The sequence below is a fragment of the Eptatretus burgeri genome, chromosome 7 (genome assembly GCF_056783735.1).
Source record: "Eptatretus burgeri isolate ZD-2024b chromosome 7, Ebu_testis_v1, whole genome shotgun sequence".
NCBI lineage: Eukaryota > Metazoa > Chordata > Myxini > Myxiniformes > Myxinidae > Eptatretus > Eptatretus burgeri.
This window is the reverse complement of record NC_140967.1, coordinates 53,213,136-53,237,135: the sequence shown is the minus strand read 5'-3', so window position 1 is coordinate 53,237,135 and position 24,000 is coordinate 53,213,136. Positions and strand designations below refer to the sequence as shown.

The following is a 24,000-nucleotide window of genomic DNA, read 5'->3' as shown; positions in this document are numbered from 1 at the left end:
GAGAGTAAAGGGAGTCAGTAAGTCATGTGTGGAGTTAGCCTTGGATATGCTATAGGCAGATACTTTGTTTCGCAATGTGGGGTGTCAGACTTTATTGAATGCTTAACATGTGTCTCGAGAGACTCCATGATGTCTTGTATGACATTGAGGACCTCCATCCATTGTTGGGAGAGTAGAAGCAGCATGTCCAAGGCACAATGACGTCGAAATTTGAATTGATGATCTGAGATGAGGCTGTTGGAGAAAAGGAAGGATTTGATGTCAACTGCAATGATGCATTCCATGACCTTGCTGATTATTGGAAGTATACTGATAGGTGTGCAGTTAAGGTGAGCTGTTTCACCTTGTTTATGTAATGTGGTGATATTGGCTGACTTCCAAGCAGACAGAAGATGATCTAGGACAAATGATATTGGATGAACATTACAGAAAGAGGATGCTCAAGAGGAGCAGAGCAGGTTTGCCGGTGTGCTGATGCCTTCTGGTACAGTTGCAGAATCAGAATCCGAGTCGACGGTTGGCAGAAGCTTCCCCACCTTCAGCTGAAAAGACAGAGTCTAGGAGCAGTTGGGTGCAACTTGGTAGGGTGGGTTCAGGGAGCGAGGGGTTGGGGGACAAGATTTTGGAAGCAAACACAAAGTTGAGGCATTCGGCCTTCTCATGAGTGGAGTCGGCTGTTGTGCCATTTGAAGTAAAGGAAGGGATAAATGGTGAGCACACTCCAGATGATGGTGCCACCAGGTTTTAGAAGAGGGAGATGACTGAAAGTTAAATATTGAGGTTGGTCAGATGTTTTCTGTCTCTCCTGAGAGTGGACACCTGTTGCCTTTGGAATGATCTGAGGTTGCCTTCGGTCAGATTTCAGAGTTGCTTCAAGGCAACCGACTCACCACATGAGTGAAACCAGGCCAACCTTACCCATTCAAGCACTTCTCTAAATATGAAGACCACTTTTGCTCTGAGGAGGAGGATGATGATGATTATTATTATTATTCAACAGTTGAGGATGCTTCACTTAATTATTCCCATACATCATCTGCTTAACAAAATTTAATGACATCATTGAATCCTTCCCCTTTCGTTGTCTTGATGAAACCTTGTCTCAGTCTTAAGTATCTTTTGTCCAACTGGTTTCACTTTTTCACATCCTTCGACATTTTATGGAGGCCCTTAATGACAGTCTTCCGACTGCATTGGGGGTTTCTTTTAAATTTTGATAGCCGTTCAACTACAGGTCTCAGTATGAATGCTCTATTAATTCGCATGTCTTTCTTCTACCTTCTCTAGACATTGATATTGGATTCTCCTACCTTTATGTCGGTGAGCTCTGCAATAAACTGCATTCCTTCATTGACTCCAATCGTTTTTTTTGTTTCTGTTTTCTCCCATTAATTTATAGGCTGCTCTGGAGAATGTGGAGACTCATCCAAAGCTGGCACGAGGCAGCATGCAGGCATTGCTACCGCAGCGCACCTATTGGTGCATCTCTCGTCAGCGGAGCTGGGGTGTTCCCATTCCTGTTTTCTACAGCTGCCAGACACATCAGGCACTTATTAATAAGTGAGTTTTTGCTGTTTGATTAATGCACTTTCTGCCAGTTGGTTTAAAAAGCATGATTTTCTGTTTTGTTTTTGTCTTAACAAGTTGCAGACTTCAACACACCAAATGAAGAATATTTTATTTTGTGCATAACTTCCTGTTTGATTTCATACATCTCATGTCTTGTTTCACGGTATCATTTGACTTGGGCATTGAGCTTTTTTGGCATTGTCGTTGCCAAAATTTACATGATTTATTTGCAGAATTGCAGGATAAGTTCCTACTTGGACTGAGCAATTTGTAGCGAGACTGCATTAGAGTCTTTCACAGTTGAGGATATTTACTTTTGATTGAAAACTTCCATTTGCATAAAGCCTGGATTTAGTTGTTCCTTTCTGTGTTGAAAAAAAAAAATCGAGGTTTTTTAAATTTTATTTTATTTTTGTTTGCTCAGGGTGCCTGGTTTTGAGACGACACTGTGGTTTACGTGGTTTCATCAACTCGGCAAATATTTTTGCAGCAAATGTTGCATGTGATTTTTCAATAACAGAGATAACTTATGCTTCATTTACCTCCCCCAGGCGGAACAGTTTACGGTATCTCACTCATAGGCCGGTTCTAGATCTGGACCTGAACCAAAATCAAATCGGCTTGTTCTTGTCACCTAACCAACTCATCCACCGAGTTTTGTGATAACTCGCCCACAACTTTTTGAAAAATAATGAAAAAAGTGTCATTTTAGACATTCCTCTCAATGGTCAAGAATCACTTGAAAAAAAAATAAATAAAAAACATTCTCATATCCGGATCCCGATCCAGATCTTCGCAAAAATGGAATCGATTTGTCCTTGCAACACACCCAACCTGTCCACCAATCCTTGTCTGATTCTGTGGATAACATTTTGAGACCGTGTTTTATATCGTTTTTAGCCCTATCCCGCAATAGTGAAGAATCACTTAAAAAAAAATTATCGGATCCAGATCCGGATCTTCACCAAGATCTAAATAATTCGTCATTGTGACACACCCAACCTTTCCACCAATTTCTTCTGAATCCATCCACAACTTTTTATGATATCCTGAAAGACAGACAGACAGGTGTGAAAACATAACGGTGGACGGAGGTTATGATGAATGCATTTGAAGTCGTACTTCTTATGACTCGATGCACTTTTGTTTGTTAGGGTTTTTTATTTTTAAACCATTGGAGTTGATCATTTTCAGGAGAAATCGCACAGTGCACTGTTACCGTGGATGTAGCAATATGATTGGTTTGTGGTTAATCCAATGCTTCAGCTGTCGAGCAATGAGGCCCTTGAGTGTTTTCTAAAAATGCGGGTGAAAGATTAACTCAACTCGTGATAGCAATGCCTGGCAAAGAGAGTTGCTTTTACTGCCGTCATTCTGATATTTCACTTTCACTGACATAACTTTTTAAAATATCTTGCATTTCAACAAATTTTAGCAATTCATCTCTGTTTCCTTCATGCACTTACAACGCACCCACCCTCTCCCATGTAAGAACCAGTCCATGCAACACCCTGTAGGTTTGAAAACCCCCATTTTGGAATTTTTTTATTGATTAGCTTCTCCCATATTAACTTCTCCCACCAAGAATCTTAAACACAGGTCATGCTGCTCTCGCATTGCACACAAAGTGGTGGCCTCTTTTAAAATTGTGTGTGTGTATGTGTGTATGTATATATGTGTATGTGTATATATGTGTGTATATGTATATGTATATATATATATATATATATATATATATATATATATATATATATATATATGTATATATATATATATATATATATATATATGTATATATATATATATATATATGTATATATATATATATATATATATATGTATATATATATATATATATATATATATATATATATATATATATATATATATATTATACACACACATACTACCTCTTTCTTTCAATTTACTGTGTCTCTCCATCTCCAGAATGCATGTCACTATATACATTTACTTTATCCAGCATACATTCCAGTAACCACTCAAATCATCCAGGCTTACTCCTCACCTCCTCTTTACCGAGTTATATCCTTGATGATCACCAGGGACGCACAACTCACTTTCAAGAGCACATAATTTGAGGAGCCAAGGGGAACAGGGAAGGTGGGATTTAAAGTTTGACATTACCATTGAAAACAAAGGGTGGCAGCCATTTGGGAAAATGTGAGTTGAGAATCCCACAAATTGGATGAGTCTGGAAGTGGCAAAGAAGCCTTGGCTGCAATATAATAGACAGTGTTGGGAGGACCAACAGCAAGCTAGCCAGAATGGTGACAGTTGAAGCCACCACCAGTTTGGAAGAGGGAGTTAGGATGGGATGATAAAAGGGATTCAAAGTTTTTCGAGAGCCTCGTACATTATCATCGTATTTGGGAGTGTGGTAGATCATGCACTTGAATGAGATGTTGCTATAGAGAGATGCTTATGTGGCTGTCTTAAGATCTTTGGTCCTGAGTACAAAATCCTGTTGTGCCATAAATAATACCAGGTGGTTGACTCAGCCTTTCATCCTTCCGAGGTTGGCAAAATGAGTTGTCACTCTGGGAAAATGAGCCATTCGGGTATCCTGTGTTGGAGTGGTGACCCATCCAGGATTGTGTACCCTAGCCAATGAAACTGCCTTCGCAGCTTCATGCACCTGACCGTGTGAAATGAATGGTTATTTTTGAGAACTGAATGGATCCAAAGGGATTCCCTAAGCATTGAGGAATAGGACAAATCTTCTGGTGTGAGCTTGCAACACTGCCACCAACATGGAAATTGGGTGTCAAAACTGTAGCAAAAATACCGAGGGAGGGATTTGAGTGAGTTTGTGACTTGCTGGAAAAGAAAAGTTTCTGTGAGACAGATTACATCCGGAGAGGAAGTCATGATTGGGAAGGAGCATAAGCTTCAAATGTTAGGGAGCCTCGTGAATGGAGGAAGCCAATGGGCCGACCACATGCCTCGTGGTTGCAGCAGGTTGATCGGCATCTCAAGGAGATATGGATGGGCCAAGCGTCTGCCGAGGGGATTGTAAGACAGAGGCCCCTGGAGTACCGGTGGAAAGTAGACGCAGCGACGCACTGTTCTGGTACATGTTCCCATACCTGACCTGACCTGACCTGACCTGACCTGTTTGGGACCAGATGGAAAGGATTGGGTTGTGCATGGATGGGTGTGCAGTTTGAGAGGTGTGCGTGGATCAGAAGTGGTGAGTGGGAGGGGTGTGTTTAAAACCACATTCCATTGGGTTGGGGGTCATGCGCAAGGGCATTTGTGCTTTTGTGGGGGTAAGAGCAGAAGAGACAACTGGGGGATGAATGGAGGTTGACAGAGAAGGATAGACCAGTACATCTGCATTTATGTAAAGTTTCTTTCTCTGGATTCCTAAATCGGCAATGTGGTCACACACATCACTGTTTGATGAAAGAGTTATTGAATGCTTTTTGGAAGGAAAGTGATTCGTTCTCATACGTCTCTCCACAAGAATTGCCAATCAAACTATCCAATGTACCTCTCTGGACAGCCACTGGTAGAGGGGCAATCCCTGGATCTCCTTGAACTCATGATCTACCATAACCTTCTCTTGAGGCAGTTTGTAAAACAAGGCCTTCAGCACTATTTTTATCTCGCATCAGGTGGTAGTTTCTGAAGGAATGTCACTCTTCCACAGGTGGCAGGTTGGTGGGCTCTGTATTATATAGCTTGTATCTGGCCTTCCTCCTACTTCCCTCTCCTACCTCTACCCTCCCCAAGCCAACTTGGGTTGCATACATTCCTCGAGAAACCTTCATTTGCTCATCCTCCCAAAGTTCAGACTGGTTGCCCACCTTCTGCCATTTGTCCCATTATGCTCCTGATTGGGGCAAAGCATTCATTGCTCTATTGTCTTATCTTCCTCAGCCAAACTTTCAAATGCAATGCCCATCATGACCTCATGCACATCTATGATCTCTTCTACAGATGCTTGTTCTTTCCGCAACACTACTTGTGGTTATTGAATTCAACTTATCATTATTTATAGAGGAGCTTTGTATTGTTCTTACATATTCTGTACATGTTTTCAAAAAGGTAGTAGCATTTAAGAGCTTGATATTTGAAAGTAATTGAAAATATATGCCAAAAATATGACTATTTTTATTTTGCCAAAACGAAGTTTTTGCAAGATATGTTAGTCAGCTTGTCTTTTTTTTATTTTTTTTTTATTTTTTTTTATTTTTTGTCTAATCACCTATAAAAAATTCTGCAGAGCACAGTTATCATTGGAAATTTTTGTAACTTCGCATATCAGAGGCCTATAGAGGTCCCTTTTAGCGCATAAAATTTTGAAGGTCAAGGTCACTTTGTCGCAAATCAGGGGAGTCGACGAAACCCTTATTTTTTGAGTAATTTTGATCGGATCGTCTTCAAACTTCATGGGAATATAGTTCATGGTCTGGCGCTCAGCTGATTAATTTTTGGTGGCGATTGGCCTTGACCTTCATGGTTAGCGCCTGAGGTCAAACATATTTGACCCCAAGGTCAAATTTTCAAGTTTTAGGAACCATATTGTGTTGTACCTCAAATTGAACACCTCGATGAGTGCTTTCTAGATATGTCAAGCTTGAGACATTATGACGTCATTTGGTGACATTATGAGGCAAACGCATATTTTTCATGGTTACTCTGTAGAACGATTCTCATCGGAATCTCTCGTAGGCAGATATTCCGCAAGGAGTCGCTCCTGGTGGATAGCAGCTCTGTTCACCTCAGTGTGACCTTAAAGAAGTCACACGTGGTCACCTTTTGGCAAGATACGGGTCACCCTGCGGATGACATTGGTTTATTTTTATTTTTTTTTAAATCACAAATAATATGTTCCATTGGCTTCAAAGACAAATAACAACGCAGTGTTGGCAGTTTAATGCATTTTTCATCGTCCAAAGTGAAACATAGGAATAGTAGAGTGGTTGAACAAAATACCGCACTTGGAACCAGTTACCGCACACAGTAGATATTTCCTTGTTGTCATTCTTTGTCAGTTTTTATTCTATTTTTATCCATCAAGAATCATGATACTAACAGGGCTGATATCTACTTTGAAAAGGTAATCAGAGGATAAATATTTCTTTAGCTCTTGCGTTATTTTGTTCCACCACTTGAATCGGGTTGTGATGTGCACACACATTCATGAACAGGTTTATAATGACAATATGTCTGAACAAAAAACCCCCCAAATTGCATGTTCATACATTTTGTAGCATATTCAAATTGCTTTAACATCCAGAATGAAAAAGACTTTACAAATATGTCTCTGAGCTGTTTAAAACATTTGGTTTTTGCTATTTTTAATCACTACAAATTTCAGGTTTATATTTATTCAATGAAAAATGCAATTTAATAACAAATCAACCCTGAAAAGGTGATGTCACCTGCTTGCACGTTGGATCTTCAAACATGCACACAAATAGTTGAATAATGAAAGAGTACTCCAAATATGAAAGCAATTCATCACATACATGCAGGCTTGTGGAATTGTGAACGAGTCAGACATAAGATGTAACTTTGGAGACTCCAACATATAGATCGACAGCGTCACGGAGGAACCGACGAATTGCTCTGTGCCGACAATTATGCAATGGCAGGCGATGCAAAAGTAAATACGAGTATCTGATCAGAAAATGAAATTAAATAATTTAAAATTAATAGCTGTACTGATGACCGAGCAAAAGCATGAAAAGGATCAGCGTATATGTGGTTTGAATTTACTCTGAATCATATCATGATTATACGTGTGTTGTATTAATTTGAGTAAGAAATAAACTGCAAACAAAATTGTAATTCTTAGTAAAGACTAAATTTACAGTAAAGCATAATTGTGAATTTTCGCACAAATTTATTGACGAGAACATGTAGATAATGAAAAAAATATAAACAAATTGGCAAAAAAATAAAAAAGCAACAAAAACTATGTATTGTCTGAAACATATCGACAGTTTTCATCTGATATGATTTGAGCAAATGAAAGTATTGTGACCAGAAAGAAACAGTCTCGTTTTGAAAGTATTGATTTATCTGGTTAAGCCACACATAATATAAACTGTTGACATGACAATCATACACCAATATTAACACTTTGTGTTGCAAAGCTTGTAATTGAGAGAATACGTACAGTTTATTTGCTTGCATCTCATTGTAATGAGTATCACTGTCTTCCCTGTCATCACCATCTTCATCTCTGTCTATCCTGCCTGGTGGAAGAGACTTGGTACTTTCTCTTCCCAACAACACATTCAGAAAATCAGTGTTGAGTCTCTCTGGCTGTGGTAGCCACTCCTGTTCTGTGCAGGATTATTTGACTGCATGGCGTATTTCTATCACGTACGTCTTTATCATCTCAGTGGGATCCTTTGATCTTCGAGATTTTAACTCGTTCTCTTGAACTAACATAGCTTTCAATAAATTGTCTGGCATGACGTGTAGCTTTCCCTTGGCATCTGCTATAATTTTGATACCGTTCCCTAATTCATCCATTGATTTTCATCTACTGAGTTTCTTCGTACTGTCTTTAATAGTTTCAATACCTTGTGAGTTCATAGTAGTTACCAAGTGATATGTCAGATATGTCATAGGGACAACATGAGGTTTGAGGAAAAGATCACTGTGCATAAACTCAAAGAGAATGGCGAATGCTTCCTTTTCCTTCTCTGAATCCTCTTCTTTGGTGCAGTCGCTTTTTGTTTCGCCAGTGTTGTCAGTATTCTTTTCCAATGTGTAGTATTTGTTGTACTATCTATGGAAATGGACCTCTGCTCCAACTAACTCTCTCTGATATGGATATTATCTTAATGTCACTTTTCTTTCTGGCTACTTCTCTGATCATTGTATCAGACCTTAAATCAACTGCTTGGCTTAATGGCTCTCTGGTATGGGTCCCTTTGACGTATATGCAAACTTCAGCGTACACCCTGCCCAGGAGACTCTCCCTTTTCTCTACTATTTATTTGTGAGGATTTATTATTTCCAACATCTGCTGAACATGAAGGGTCTTGTTCTTTCTTCAAAAATGCCAATGTTTTCTTGTGGCAGAACTTTCCTGCATTCTGAGTGATAATAAATGTCTGGAACATCCTTATCCTTTTCTTACTTCAGCAACTGATTACGTTGCTGAAGCACTGCTGCATCCAAAAGCTTGTCCCACGACTCCTCATCCTTTGCTTTCCAAAACTCATCGCTCGATCCCTGCTCCTTACAAATGATGCACTCCCTTGTGGAAATCCTCTTTTCTACTGCGTTTCTTTGGTATATCTGATTCCAAGTCCGTATCCATGTGCATGTAGCCTGCAGTCTATGTCATCGTGTCTTCACATCTGCAAATAAAAGTACATCCTTTTATTTTAAGGAAGACTATGTTCTTCAGTCGCATTAAAAGCCTAAAAGACATTAAGCTCTCCATGTTTTATTTTTAGCACTATAATATATTTTTAACTTTTTTGCAAAAATTCTAAAAAAATTTTTAGCTGAACTAAATTGCCAGCTTGAAAATATTGGTTTTCTGAAAGCAGACCATCCACCCATTGGGACCCTACACTGTGCAGAGCGTTGGTGCTGCCTAAGCAGTCTCCTGGGCTATTGGGCACAATCCTGGACGGGTCGCCACTCCGACGCAGGATACCAGCAAGCTGGTACTCATTTTGCCGACCTCAGAAGGATAACAAGCTGAGTCAACCCCACCTGGTATTAATTCAACAGACAAGCGGGATTTGAACTCAGGATGCTGGGATTCCAAGCCCACCACTCTCGAAAAGCAGACCCAATAGCAAATATTTTGATATATAATATCCAATGATGTACTTCCACTTGCGCTAATTTCTTAATTGAGCAACTTATTCAGTCCCTGCTGCATGTAGGTATTTGAGAAAAACAGTCATCCTGGTTTCACATTGCTAAGGTTGAGTGGAGTACTGTGCCATATAGCTAGACATATTTAAGAGAGGCTGCACTACACGTTGAGCATAGATTGTCACATACACTTAGGAAAGTAGATTATGCCATGCCTCCATCGTATAAAGCATTATCACATATTTATACATGCAGTCACATCCCAATTCACAAATTGACATTTACATGGAGCACCATTTTTATGTTCACTGTATTGTGATATGGTTGCTATGGAAACTTACCTAATTCAATCACAAAGCTACTCCCTAGAAATGCCCCCCCCCCCAATGTTTTTTTTTTTAAAGATGTACATGTCCAGATCTTTCAAAAAAATCATTGGGGGGGAATTTGTCAGCCGGAATGGTACCCGATATGTTGTGTCGCTCATGGCCTAAATGAGATGAGGTGAAATCGATGTGGAATACAGCAGGAAATAACACGGATGAAGAAAAGTACAATTTCAATTCATCAATAACACCAACATTTATGGTAGTTATGGAATTGGTAAACAACGTGTTATTCATTTTTCCTGTCAAGTGACCATTAGCTTTTATTCAGTTGGAGATGGATTTCAATCCTAAATTAATAGTCGTGAGGGTAACATCTGGGTCTCGATGGGACAAAAAAAAAACGAATTGAATACTCAGCGAAAATAATAAAATACAGGGCATTAGATGTGCTTGTAAAACGGCATTAATATAAATCATCCTTTCTATAATTTACAGACTGGTGTTTGTGTGTTTGTTTATTTGGTGCACTACTCATACAGTTCTGGGCCAATTACATGTAGACTTGCTACATCGGATCAGCATGACCTCAATTAATGTAGAAGGGTGTTTTTTTATCTTTGCCAATGGTCTTGGGAGTGTTTGGGGGTGGGGAGGGGTGGGATGCAAATTCTCGATGTAAATGTGTATCGTGTAGCGCCGCCTCCAGGTTGGGAAGGTTATTACAAGTTTCCACCATTCACAGTACAGTATTCCTTTCCCCACGTTTTCCAGTGCTGTGAGGTGTTTTGAATTGTCTGCAGTCGGTATGTTTTTGCTTCATGCACGTAACCCGGGTTATTATTATTATTTTTTCCTGTATACAGAGCCGTCAGTTGCCTATACACCACCCAAATAAAGGTATGTGTCAGAAGAACGTGTTGCATGCCTGGAACAAGATTGCCCATCGGGTGGGTGTACACTGTTGGTAAATATCAAAGGAACAGAAAACAAACTTGAAGTCTTTTTTTTTGTTTGTTGTTAAATCGAAGTTTGTTTAACCAGACTCGGTGGCATAATGGCTCGAGCATCTGCCGTGGGTCTGGGAGGTTCGTGGTGTTTGAACCCAACCCCAGCCAAGTTGTACCAGAGACCTTAAAAATATACGTGCTGCTTCCTTACTTCCTTGCTTGATGCTCAGCAGGATGGAGCACGGACAAACAACAATACGTTGGCAATGCCGGCGCGGGCCTTGATGGGCCAATTGGCCGCCTCCTGCATTGCAATTCCTTGCAAGGAAACGCATTATTATTTGAAGTTTCAATTTTTTTCAAATGTCTACATTGTTTATTTGTCATTTCTTTAATGTTGGTGTAAGCAGCCGTCCTGAAAATATAAAAAAAATCGGTGAGCTTGAACACCTCGTTGTGATTGGATATATAATTTGAAAAGGAATGCATGACAGTTCTTTTGACTTTCCAGTTTATACTTTGGCTAAGAGTGTCCCTCCCAATTTTTGGATCATATTTTTGATTTTGTGCAGATTTGTGTTCGGTTTTTACGTCGTCACTTTTGTTTTATGTAGTTAGATCCGTATTCACTGTCGTGGTGTGCTTGAGGTGAGAGTGTTTCTATATACTGTACATGAACTAGGCACCCTTGTTTGTTTGTTTTTCTCAAGGTGTGCGAGACGTGGTTAGATACCTTGGAGATTATCAGTGTCAATAGCAAGCCGATTGTTTGCGCAAGTCAAGGTTCTGTTCGAAATGAATCTGCATTGGTTGGCTATTTAAGGTCGAATTGAAATGTTCCCGTGCTTACCGCTCTTTCTCTCGAGATGTTTTCTCTGGTAATCTGTCCTTGCTCTCGAGTTAACTCGTTTTGACTAGTCCAGCACTCGATGCTGGTTTATCACTTGAACGCTCTCAACTCGCCACAGTTCTGAGGTGCTTGCACAGCAGATGCTCCGTGTCTGACATTAAATCATAAATTGAGGTTGTTTACATTGAGTCATTCATGTCCATTGTAAGCCAACAATTTATGTTTTTGCCGTTATTACCGATCCTTTTTACATGTGTGTTTGTTGTATCGTAATCATCAGTAGTCCCAGTTGCCCTCACTGGAAGCCCCAAAACCCCAGGAAAGCCGTACACTCTGACCAGATTCCTCCAAAGATCTAGTAAAGGAGAAATGTTCGTTATCTCGTGTGCGATTTGAGAGCAAGTTGTAATTGGGTGTTGCGCCGTGTCGAGTTCAAGGTCACAGCATGGGCTGTGTCGATAGGTTCTGAGTTGGGTCAAATTTGTGTTGATAGGTTTTTAAGTGTGGTTTGGTAACTGGTACAAAATGTAGATAATGTTACTCTGGAGAACCACTGGAGGCTTTGTTCAGATGGACGGATCACGGGGAATGAGTATTTTATCGAGTATTTTATTGTTCATTGAGTATTTTATTGTTGTGCTGTTGTTGCAAAGTGGTGGTGGTGGTGGTGGTGGTGCGATTGTGAACGTTTCTTTGAGATGTGTGTAAAACATTTTTAGTAGAAAAGGCACATATCGATAAAGAGCAAACTTCGCTTCAGGTGACATTTCGTTCATGGTCGATGAACTTAGATTTATCCGTTGTTGGAGTAGAGTTGTTATATTTGTTAGTTGCTTGTGCCTTTTTTATTTTATCTTAAAATGGGTAATCCCAGCTGTATTGATCTGTCATAATTATATATATATATATATATATATATATATATATATATATATATATATATATATATATATATATGTATATATACAGTTAATGCTTCTTTCTTTTCTGGATGAGCTTGATACCCACCGTGGCCCCATTTTCTTTCCTCTGTACCTTTGCACAATGACCCCATCCAAACGGCATGTATTCACTGTGCTGAATTTATTTTGCAGATCGTTAACAAGTCATACAGTTATGATGCAGCACGACTGAACCGTTTCTATTATCGTCAGTTGCGTGGTACCTCCCTTGGGGCATTTGATCAATAATTGAAAAACGATGATCACTTGGACACTGAACTTTGACCTACGAAACTGACAGGTGGGAGTTGGAACCAGCTGTCAAATCATAGGTCATTGCCCAATGCCCTGCGTGTTCTCACTGCTGCTTTATGGGCAACCTTTGACTTCACTCTTCCCTTGTTCCGGTTGCATACTCCTTGCTGAATGAACTCAGGTTGTTTACATCTACAGGTGTTTCTTGGTGGTAGTGATAAATAGTCGGTACTTGTTCGGAAATGTCCATCAAAAGTAACAGTAACTCCACTGGGAGCTTTAAACCATCCACATGGAGTTGCTGTTACACCTGATGCACACTGTTGTGTTGCAAAGTGAATAATCTAGAAGCATGTTTTTGTCCAGGAACAAACAGTTTTTAAATAAGCATTCCACATATATACAGTGTAGTACATTGAGATCACACCCAATGCAGCACATTTTTTTCCCTTTAGTTCTGAGAGACAAACAAGGAATAACAGCACAGATGTTATCCATTTGAAGGTCCTGTCACTTTGAAAAGATTGCAAAAATTTTTGCAATCCTTCTATCCATCTCCTCTTCCGGCCTCAGTGTTATAGTCTGCATGGACTAATGATGTGAAGTTCTTTGGGAAGTTCGTGGTTGTGGTGGAGAGCAGAATTGTGTTGTATTGCAGAATCCAGTTTAGGTGTTCACTTCTGAAGTTCACACGTTGCACCCCTTTGTCCTCTCCGGTTTTTTTTCAGTAGGCTGCAGGCACAAAGACCACTTAAAATAGACGTTTACTTTACTTTTGAATGTATTTTTTTTGAGTATACAAAGTCAAGGTTCATGGAAGAGCTGATACACTGAACAAATCAGGACACAACAGAACAAAAGGAACGGTATGAAGGAGGAGCGGTTGGGGAGTGGGGACACCAACAGCAGGGTTGAAGGATAAAATAGAGGAAGACTTTGACAAATAAGGGAAGGGAAGGGGAGGAATGAGGGGTAGGGCGAGGACGCATGGGGTGGACAAGATGGATGCATGGGATGGATAAGATGGGGTTTATTTTCTATTTCTCTGGCAATTCCAGGCTTTATCAAACGATATCAATGACTGTGCACCAGAAATTGCTTAATTGGCTGATGACCATTGCCATCAGCCACCTTTTTTTGTCAAAATGACTGATTTTTTATGAGAGGCAGAAGTGGAATTATCTTCTCTCGCTCTCAGATCTTTTTTGTACCTCTGTATGGCTTGTTCACGAGTGGCCGTTTTAAAGCAAAACACGTCTGGCTTTTGTCGATAAAATCGTCAGGCCATTTGTATTATGATTATGGAAGAACATTACAAAGATTTGTCTTGATGTATTTTTTGTGGTTATTTTAAAGGCTTAAATGTATTCTTCTCATTCTCGCGTCCATTTTAATGTCAACAAAATTAACTTTGTCAAGCTGTTCGTCATTAATCCAAACAACCTATTGCTCATATATATATATATATATATATATATATATATATATATATATATATATATATATATATATATATATATATATATATATATATATATAATATCTTGCTTTGGTCGGAATTCAAAGCATTTCATACTATGGCAGGGTTGTGCCAGGTCCTGTGCTGTGTATATAAGCAAATCCAAATATACTGTCCTGTATTTGCATTAACAAAAAACAAAAAAAAACAGCAAAAGTATCTTGTTTTAAAACAGAGGTTTGGATTGTAAAATACAACATCATGCTTTTGCTTTTGCATTTTGGGAGAGTCAACATTTAAATCGTCGTCTATAATATAGGTGCTTGGGAAGATGGCGAGTTGCATTAAAGTCAGCCCTGCCGTTTCAAAATATTACCCATTAAGTCGGTCGAAGTTGTAGTGATCGTTGGAAGACTCGTGTTTAGAAGTCGGTGAATTTTCGACTATCTTGACTTTGTACCAATCACAGCAAACTTGCAATAATCACTCAACAATTGTATCACCCTAAAATGAATATCTCTATGTGCTCATTCGAAAGCGTTACACTCCATAATCAAAAGATCAAAACACAGCCAAGATATTTTCCACTGTTGCTTTTGTTGGGAATAATGCACAGTAGTCACTTCTAAATATTTGCTGTTTGGTGTTCATTCCATTTGTTGCATTCAACTACATAGATCTGTCTTCAAACAAGTTGATTTGTGTTACATAATCTGACTTTTCACTTTTTTGCGTAAATTTGTCTGTGACCTCGAAAGCTTGACTTTTCATTTGGAACTTGATTGTTTTGAACTTTTCAAATCAGTTTTGTTTAGGTGAGTGGAAATTGCTCTCCCCCCCCCAAACCCCCTCCCCATGCCCCCCTCCCCACTTTCCCACGCACACATCTCTTTTGTTCTGTTGCATCCTGATCTGTTCCATGTTCTTGCTCTTCCATGAGCCTCAACCTTGTACGCAGAAATATATGACACTATATATTACATAATGCATGTATGTGTATGTATATATATATATATATATATATATATATATATATATATATTTTTTTTTCTATGACATACACACACGCTTACAAATTACAAGCATTATGCCATTTTGTCAAACTGCTTGGTAAAGTTTGAACAGTTATATTGGAATCACAAACCAACAATGTGGCAGGAAACCTGACAAGCCGATGTGATTCTCGAAACCAGATGCAACTCACCTGTAACACTTGTTCTTCCTCCACAGCTGTTGTTGACACAAGTTTCTTTCCTCTCTTCATTTGATATCATGACAAGCTCATTACTTGTCCCGCTCGGTCCCACCCACGTCCATCTCGGGCAGTTGAGTTGTCAGAATGTGAACAGTGAGCAAAGTATGCTTAACTGATATAGGAGAAATGCTGGGGCTGGCTCTGCAATTGATAAGAGGCTACAAATCATTAACCGGCGTCAAATAACCCGCCATACTCCAGCAAAAACTGTTTTGGATCAGGTTTATGGTTTTGTCATCTCTTATTTGGGTGTTTCAGGTAGGATTAGAGTAGGAGTGCTGGTTGGTAGTGTAAAACTGATCCTTTATTTGTTTTCCCTTAACACCACTACTGAAACATTTTAAATTGACCCCCAATTGTAGAGTGCAAGTCATTAAAGAAAAAGTTTTGTCTTGTGTTATTCATGAATGAACTTGCTCATGAAAATGCAATATATATATGTATATATATATATATGTATATATATATGTATATATATATATATATATATATATATATATATATATATATATATATATATATATATAGATATATATATATAGCATACATTTAACTTGTCAGGTGATCTTGAGATGTTATGATTTCCTCATCAAACCCAGGCTTGTTTGCTCTACCTACTTTGCTTTTTTTTAACTCTTCTTCCACATACGATGATAACAAAAAAGAAAACAGGACTGCACGTCCTGAAGCTCACCTGGATCAGGAGCAACAGCTCACCCCCAAACCCTGATTTTAAAAACATTTATTTATTGATTTAGATGTGCTCAATACACTTTGGTACATTACGGGTGATGAACGTTGTGGTCGTTTTATCAAAATTGTGTGTGTAGTTTTGGAGAAAAGAGCAAATACCTATTTACTTTTTGGGGGGAAGGGGGTCGAGACCCCCTTAATGAGCACAGATTTTGATGCGGTCAATACACCTTCGTTAGGCATCAGATGTGAAGCTTGTGCCCAAGTTTCATCAAAATCATATGTTTGGTTCAAGCGATAATGACAAGTGTTTCCAGACTGATTGACTCTCACTCACTCATTCACCTATGGACACTTCTCGATCCCATAAATTCACTGGACTAAAGTCCAGGTGAGCTCACTGGAAAGCATCTGAAAATGCAAAGCATGTGTGCTTTGTACTCTGACTTCTTCTTCGGTATGCTAAGTGGTACCTTTGACCTTTTGACTAAATTATTAATTTGTCTTCTCCATATTCTCTTAATAAAGCTTTGAAAATTTGATGACAAAAGTTATGGCCCAGACAGACACACGAACACAGAAGTGATCGCAAAACCACTTTCCCCGCTACGCGGGGGATGGGCTGACTAGAACGGCACTCGGTAGAGCGCATACCTCTGCCAGGCTGAACAGTTTACAGTTTGTATCCCACTGATAGGCTGGATCCCACTCTATCCCACTGATCTGCATTCAGACCATTCGTCCTTGCTACACACCAAAATCTAATCAGTTCATCCTTGTCACCTACCAAACTTGTCCATGAAATTTGGTCACAATCCGTCCACAACTTTTTGAAACATCATGCTTGTATATAGTTTCTGGCCCGATCTCTCAATAGTGAAGAATCACTTTCAAAATTAAAAATCCTCGCATCCGGATCCGGATCTTCACCAAAATCCAATTAATTCTTCCTTGTCACACGCCCAACCTGTTCACCAAGTTTCGTCCAAATCCGTCCATCCATAACCTTTTGAAATATCCTGCTCACAGATGGGTGAAAGCAAAACTTACATCCACCTTTGGTAGCGGAGGTAAAAAAAAAAAAAACCACGAATGTCAAGTTGATGTCACTTTGTGTGCATTATTGGGTGTAGTCTGTCTGTTCTCATCATCGTTGAGACATAGCACTATGTTTAAATATATCACATTGTTATAGCATGGATAACAAGCCAGCTGGGTGAGCGGAAATCATCTTTTCCTGCCTGTTCATCGTGTTGTGTGATATCCACTTTCAAGACTTGTCATTTTGAAAATCCATCATAGAAATGGCTTTGTTGGACTTTGCTATTTAGTTTAAGAGTTATTTTTTTCTGTTTTTTTGACATTTGCATTTTTCAGTAACCTCATTTCTTAATTTGTAATCCTCATCTCTTTACATCAGATATTTAGATGTTTTGTACCATAAATAGGTTTCGTTGTTAATACCAACATCCAAAATACATGGGGTTGATGGTTGATTCGTCTGTAAACCTGTCATTGTCACCCCTGGACTAAAATAAACAGATAACAAAACAATATGATGGGGAATTCTTCTTTTTAAAGTGACAAAATCATCCTTGCCCAAAATCATAGCTTTGAAAGATTATGTTCTTGCCAGCAAAGGTACAATTAAGTGTCCCCTGATCTTGCAATACGAGACTCGATGGCGTAATGGTTGGAGCGTCTGCTCTGAGTCTGGGAGGTCGGTGGTTCAAACGTGGGCCAAGTTCGACCAAAGATTTCGTATAAAAAAATGACCACTGGACCTGTAGCTTATCTGGGTCCTGGCTTAATGTTGCAACCCAAATTTGGTCGCATTCTGACCGGTGGATCAGGACAAGAAGATTTGGAAGGAATTTGCAGGACCGACATTTTGACACGCTTCCGATAATGTGATCGGCATGGCCTCTGCAATTTAACGTCAGGACCGTCCTAATGTTGTAACCCAAATTTGGTAGCATTCTGACTCGTGAATCTGGAGTAGAAGAATTTTGAAAGAATTTAAGTCAGCCATTTTGACCAACTTGGTCCTGTGACCAAAACGAGCTTTGCAATTCCTGTTACCAGTCAGGGGGGGAATGTTGCTGCCAAATTTCAGCTGGATCAGCCCAGCTTATCGTAAACATCACACACGCTTAGGATGGCAGAGTCCTCTTTGCATGGTGGACCGAGTTAATACCTTGTGACTCGACACCTCGTACTTGTGACCGTGATGTTCTGAGAACACACCGGCGGCATGTGTTCTGATGTGTGATATTTGTATTATGCACAAGCTACCTTGTGCTGTTAGTGACCAAAATGTTGGCAAACTCGTGTGTGTCTGTGATTTTTTTTTATTTTTTTATTTTTTTTTTTAAGAACCCTCCTTTTTCACAGTCTAAAATTCTCACCCATTTTTTTAACATGAAAATGAGATTTGGATATCACTTGACTCCTTTTTCACAAAAACGAGGTGGTTAAAACATTAGAGACAGAAGGAACTTTTACAATGCAGAAAGGTTTATTTTTTGTGTGTTTGTACTACTTGGTAATAAATAAAAAAAAGAGAAACTTTTGAATTATCTTTTTAATAAGACAAAATTAAAAAGTTCATGAAAATTGTGATTCAGTTTCACGTCGAGCAACTCCATCTTGATCTAATATGTTTTGTGCAACTGTCGTTCACCATTTTACATTTTAATCTTTTTGTTTGAAATCCAAGACATACTGTTCAACATGTTGCAAAGCTGGTACGGGACCATGGCACTGACTGTTGGTGGACTCTGCCCCTCCAAGAGCTGCTGCCTAACGCCTTGCTCGAGAAGGTGAAGATTGTGATATCTGCTAATGAATCACTAATGGAGGATTATGCTCTTTTTGCCACATGGATTGTTACTTTGGTTGGGGATCGGTCATTTTAAGCACCTAATTTGTCTTGTTTTATTACACATGGTTACCGTAAGGCCCTGAAAATGGCTAACTTGGCTCTTCTGATGATTTGTATTGCAATGCCATGTACCCAACAGAGTGGAAAAAGTACAGAAGAAGAGTTTGAACGAGGAGTTGATATCATGGATATCTGGTTTGATAGCGGTTCATCGTGGGCATCTGTTTTGGAAAGTAAGAGGGACAATAATACATGTAAACCTCTGCCTCTATCCCTCAATACTCACACAACTTATTTTGCTTTGTCTGTGGGTTACCTAATAATCATGTAATACAAAGCACATGGAGAAGAAAACGATTTGTGTAAATTGCACTCGTTGGCATGTATATTTGTATGGTGCAGAGTCGGGTGGTCCAAAAAAATGAAAGTTCGAATTTCTCGCGGCCATGTTTGCCAAATTGTTCCTGATGTTGAAAAACGCAAAGAAACAAAAAATTAGCAGATTTGGAGGTGGTTTCGGGGTCCATCAAAGTCTCTCAACAGATTCATTATAATGTCACAATACTAATAGGAAAAATGAAAGGAAAGAGCATAAAATGTTCTCAGTGGGCAGTGGGCAACTGGCGGTCGGTGAATTTCTCCAGTGGTTGATCCAAGAGGAACAGTTCCATGCTTTTCCGTGTAGAACACGCCATACTCGCTCACTCTGAGAATCAAAAAGAAGAAGAAAAAAATGAGAGATAAAAAAAGATAAATAAATACTTTTAACACCGACCGACAGCGAACCGAAAGCTCAACTGACGTCTCCCTCTCTCCCACTGACGTCTTCTTCTCAACCACCGGATGCAGCAACCCCCACCGGATGTAACAACTTCCTTCCTCTTGATGGACCCCTAAATATTTTTGGAACTGTGGCAAATTTGGCCAGGAGTATTTTCTAGTCAGGTAGAACAAAATGATCAACATGCCCCAAGAATATTCAAATTTTGAATTTTTCCCTTATGATTTTGGACCACCCTAGTGCAGAGGTAGCACACTTTCCAATGAGCCATCCATTCTGGGTTTTGTTATCGATCCTGTTATAAACTGTCGGATTGGTGTTTCGCAGGTAAGGTGTTGTATCACATATTTTGCTGTCCCTCGGATGGATATTAAGGTGTGGGTCTTCCATCAGCTAAAATTTGTTGGTGGTCGTTCAATATCCCACACTGTCTTGCAATGAAGAGTCGGTGAGTTCAGTGCCAGCACCCTGAAAAATTAATAAATTTCCTCCATAGCCTACAGGGGTACTGCATCTGTGGCACAGCTGTGATCCCTCCAGCAAAGGTGCTGCTGCAGCATATGTTGCCACGTGCAAATAGCCACGTGCTGCATATGTTGAGAAGGAGAAGAAGAATATGTATTTTTACCTCTGCCACCGAAGGTGAAGGAGATTATGTTCTCACCTGCTTTCTGTCTGTTTGTGTGCAGGATATCTCAAAAAGTTGTGGACTGATTCGGACGAAACTTGGTGGACAGGTTGGGTGTGTGACCTCGACAAATTGATTAAATATTGGTGAAGATCTGGATCCAGATATGGTAATTTTTCAAGTGATTCTTCACCATGGAGAGAGAGGGCGAAACTGATATATGGCACAATATCTCAAAAAGTTGTCTGGATTCGGACGAAACTTGGTGGACCGGTTGTGTCTGTGACCATGACGACTTGATTTGATTTTGGTGAAGATCCGAATCTGGATCCGACTACTAGAATTTTTATAGTGATTCTTCGCCATTGAAAGAAAGGGCGAAACCGATATATAGCACGATATCTCCAAAATGTATTGGGCCAGATATGTTCTCGTGGATCAGGCATTACAGGGCGGAGGTGTGCGCTCTACGGAGTGCCCTTCCAGTCTGTAAAAGTGGCTTTTGAATTTAAGTAACAATATTAAACTATGGTTTTAAAATGGATGACAAAATAGCTCATGCTTGGTGTGCTTGCTTATTAGTCATTTTGTTTAGGTGTGATTTGTGATTGAAGGGGTCCTGAGATAGACTGTTGTACTGAACAAAAAGTAACACAAGTAACACTTTGCATGCATCTGCTCCCCCTCTCCCCCTCTCCCCCTCTCCCCTCTCTCGTTGGATTCCAGGCCACACTTATAAAGAGTAGGCTATTGTGTGCTGGTACCCAGATCAAACTATACATTCTTTATTCTTGATTCCTCAGCCACAGTTTTCTGTAGCTGACCTTATTAGTACAATAAGACAAACTAATGTCCGACTAATGCGGGGCTATCGATGGCACCTACCATCAGACTTGATAGCACAACATAAACATTTATGTCATTCGTTCCTATAATTGCTTGTGAGAAAGGATGGAACATATTTTTATGTGTGTTGGCACAAACACTTGTACATGCACACACTTTGGTGAACATGTATTCAACAAGAGGTAATAAAATGGAACAGTAACAAAAAGCAAAGTTGTATTTTTAATAATTTGCATTAAAAAAATAAATAATCGCCAAGAACCATTTTGTAACAAAGCACATATGAAATTGCTTGTAATTTTATTTGCAGAATTAAAAAAAAAAAAATTTCAGGTGTTGATAAATGATCCGAAGGACCTTCACCTTGCTGCATGTCCATAGGTTGTACTTTGCTTGGCTGATAAAGATAAAGGTGCTGTAAAAGCGATGGCGTTACTTCCCAAGATTGCCTGTGGTTGCGTGCATTCACCTTTTATGGTGTTATTTTGATGACTTGTTCAATGCCATGTACTTTTAAACTGTTCAAAGGCCACGTTGAAGTTCAGAAGCTGTGAAATTATTTGGATCTCTAAGTCCAAGCACAGTTTTCTTTATTCTCCTTCAAACTCCCATGTATTAATTTACTAACTGCTCCAACCCACTATCTACCCACTCTTTTTGTAACTTTGTCTTTCCACTATAAACCTCTTCATTACTTATCTAAAGTTTCACAAGGAAACGCAAGGAAGCAAACGCAGGAGATGGCTATTTATTAATATTAATTTACTAACTGCTCCAACCCACTATCTACCCACTCTTTTTGTAACTTTGGCTTTCCACTATAAACCTCTTCATTACTTATCTAAAGTTTCACAAGGAAACGCAAGGAAGCAAACGCAGGAGATGGCTATTTAGCCCATCAGATGGCTGTGCTTTATCCACACCCCATTAATTGTATCCATTTTTACTTATCTTCTATGATACCATCTTTTCTGACTTGGGAGGGAATGAAGATACTCCAGTCTTACCATAATCTTAATCTAACTTGAAATCTGTGCTCCTTTTTTAATATCTACATTCAGCACTGCAAGGAAATTGGCAAGTGCACCAGCACACAATGGTCTCTGCTTTCCAAGGGATTCAATGGAATATATAATGTCCACGACCCAAATGCAGACAGGCCAGCTGACTTTATTTCGTCATCCAAAGGATGGCGTCTGAGGTGCAGTGCCCTCCGCTGGTACAATATAAAATACGCCAGTTTATTTGCAGGAATGAAACTGAGATTTGACAGTCTGTGTAAGTACTGTATTTTCCAGTGTGTATAAACGACGGCCGTGTATTAATTGTACCCATGTTTTTCACCCTCAAAATAAATGACAGTATTGATCGTTTTATTTTCTGATCTAGATCTAAATACGTTTGTACATTAACTTTGTACGGAACAAAGTGATGGAGGTATCGATATGCTTACTCCCATGTCCGCTTAATTTCGTCCAACAGTTTTATTCTCATTTTCAAGAAGTTGGAGAGAGGAGAGGGATACCATGAAGTTTTTATTTTTCTTTATTTTTTAATATTATAAAGAGGATTTTTTTTTGTCACTAAAAAAAGGAAGAAAAGGGATTCATACCGGTATCATACATATTTCTTGTGGATCAGGGCCGTTTGAGTTTGATGAAGCTTTTCAGCTAAAGCCGAGAAAATCCTCGTCTGCTTTTCCTCGTCGAAGACGGCACGTAACTCCTTCTCCGAATCAGGGTAGAGCAACTCCCTGTCGCTGTCACCGTCATTTGTAGCCTCCTCCTCCTAAATGATGTTGTCCTCTGTACCGTCCATGTTGTTGGAGATGTAGCATTTCAGAAATGCTCACTTGATGATGTCCGACGGTATCTCCTCCCACACCTTGACGATCCAGCTGCAGATCATCGGAAGGGTGACCTTTCTCATCCTCCCGCTCTTGGTGTAGGTATTCTCCCCACTCATTATCCAGTCGGTCCAGCAGCGATGTAGCCTGTCCTTGAATGGCTTGTTGAGGGACACATCAGGGGGCTGCAGGAGCGATGTCATCCCACCTGGGATGATGACGAGATTGGTGTTGGTCTGACGGAGCAGCACTTTGGTGTTATCGGTCTTGTGACAATTGAGTGCATCCAGGGCTAGCATGCTCCGTCGTCGGGAGAGACCGCCATCCGGCCCACTAATCCAGACCATGCGCACCCAGTCCTGGACCAGTCCCTCGTCTATCCACCCCTTCTGCGCATGAACAATGACACCAGCTGGAAACTTGTCTCTGGGTATTGTCTTCCTCTTCAATACAACATACGGGGAAAGCTCGTCACAGTCTGCGGTACAGGCGAGCACGACGGTGAATTGGTCCTTCTCGTGACCAGTAGTGTTGATCATCACATTGTGTGCCAGCTTACTTGAGGTGAGTGTTCCATTATTAGACTCTCACTATTGTGAATAATTCTTGTGATTTGAGACCAGGTGTTCTTCTTCTACTTTTTGTATTTATTAGCATTTTCAGGGCCACAAGGCTCTATTTCTCCCACGGACTTAAACTCTGGGTGTCTCCGGACGTTTCCGAGCGTAGTTTATTAAATTTCCGCACACTGTTAATAAAACTCTGTGCAAACTCTTAACCTGAACCGATTTTCAAAATTTAAACGGCGGAATTGAGCTTAACAGCAGCTCCGACTGCTACAAAAGTGTTCATTTGGAATATAATTGAAATTCAGCATTGATTGTTTTTAAGATTGA

The 24,000-nt window shown here is 39.7% G+C and overlaps 1 protein-coding gene and 1 long non-coding RNA gene across 2 annotated transcripts in view; one reads left to right on the top strand and one right to left on the bottom strand.

Annotated features, from left to right (window-relative positions):
- Positions 1-24,000, top strand: part of IARS2 (isoleucyl-tRNA synthetase 2, mitochondrial) — a 128,875-nt gene that overhangs the window by 42,987 nt on the left and 61,888 nt on the right. The window contains exons 12-14 of the mRNA XM_085890334.1: positions 1,400-1,560; positions 18,839-18,941; positions 19,143-19,236. Coding sequence (XP_085746460.1) covers positions 1,400-1,560; positions 18,839-18,941; positions 19,143-19,236 — 358 coding nt within the window. The remainder of the gene's footprint in view (positions 1-1,399; positions 1,561-18,838; positions 18,942-19,142; positions 19,237-24,000) is intronic.
- Positions 12,585-15,621, bottom strand: LOC147023271 (uncharacterized). The gene is made up of 2 exons (XR_015060116.1): positions 15,376-15,621; positions 12,585-13,444 (listed from the first exon to the last, which is right to left on the bottom strand). It is a non-coding gene; the product is annotated as an uncharacterized LOC147023271 (long non-coding RNA).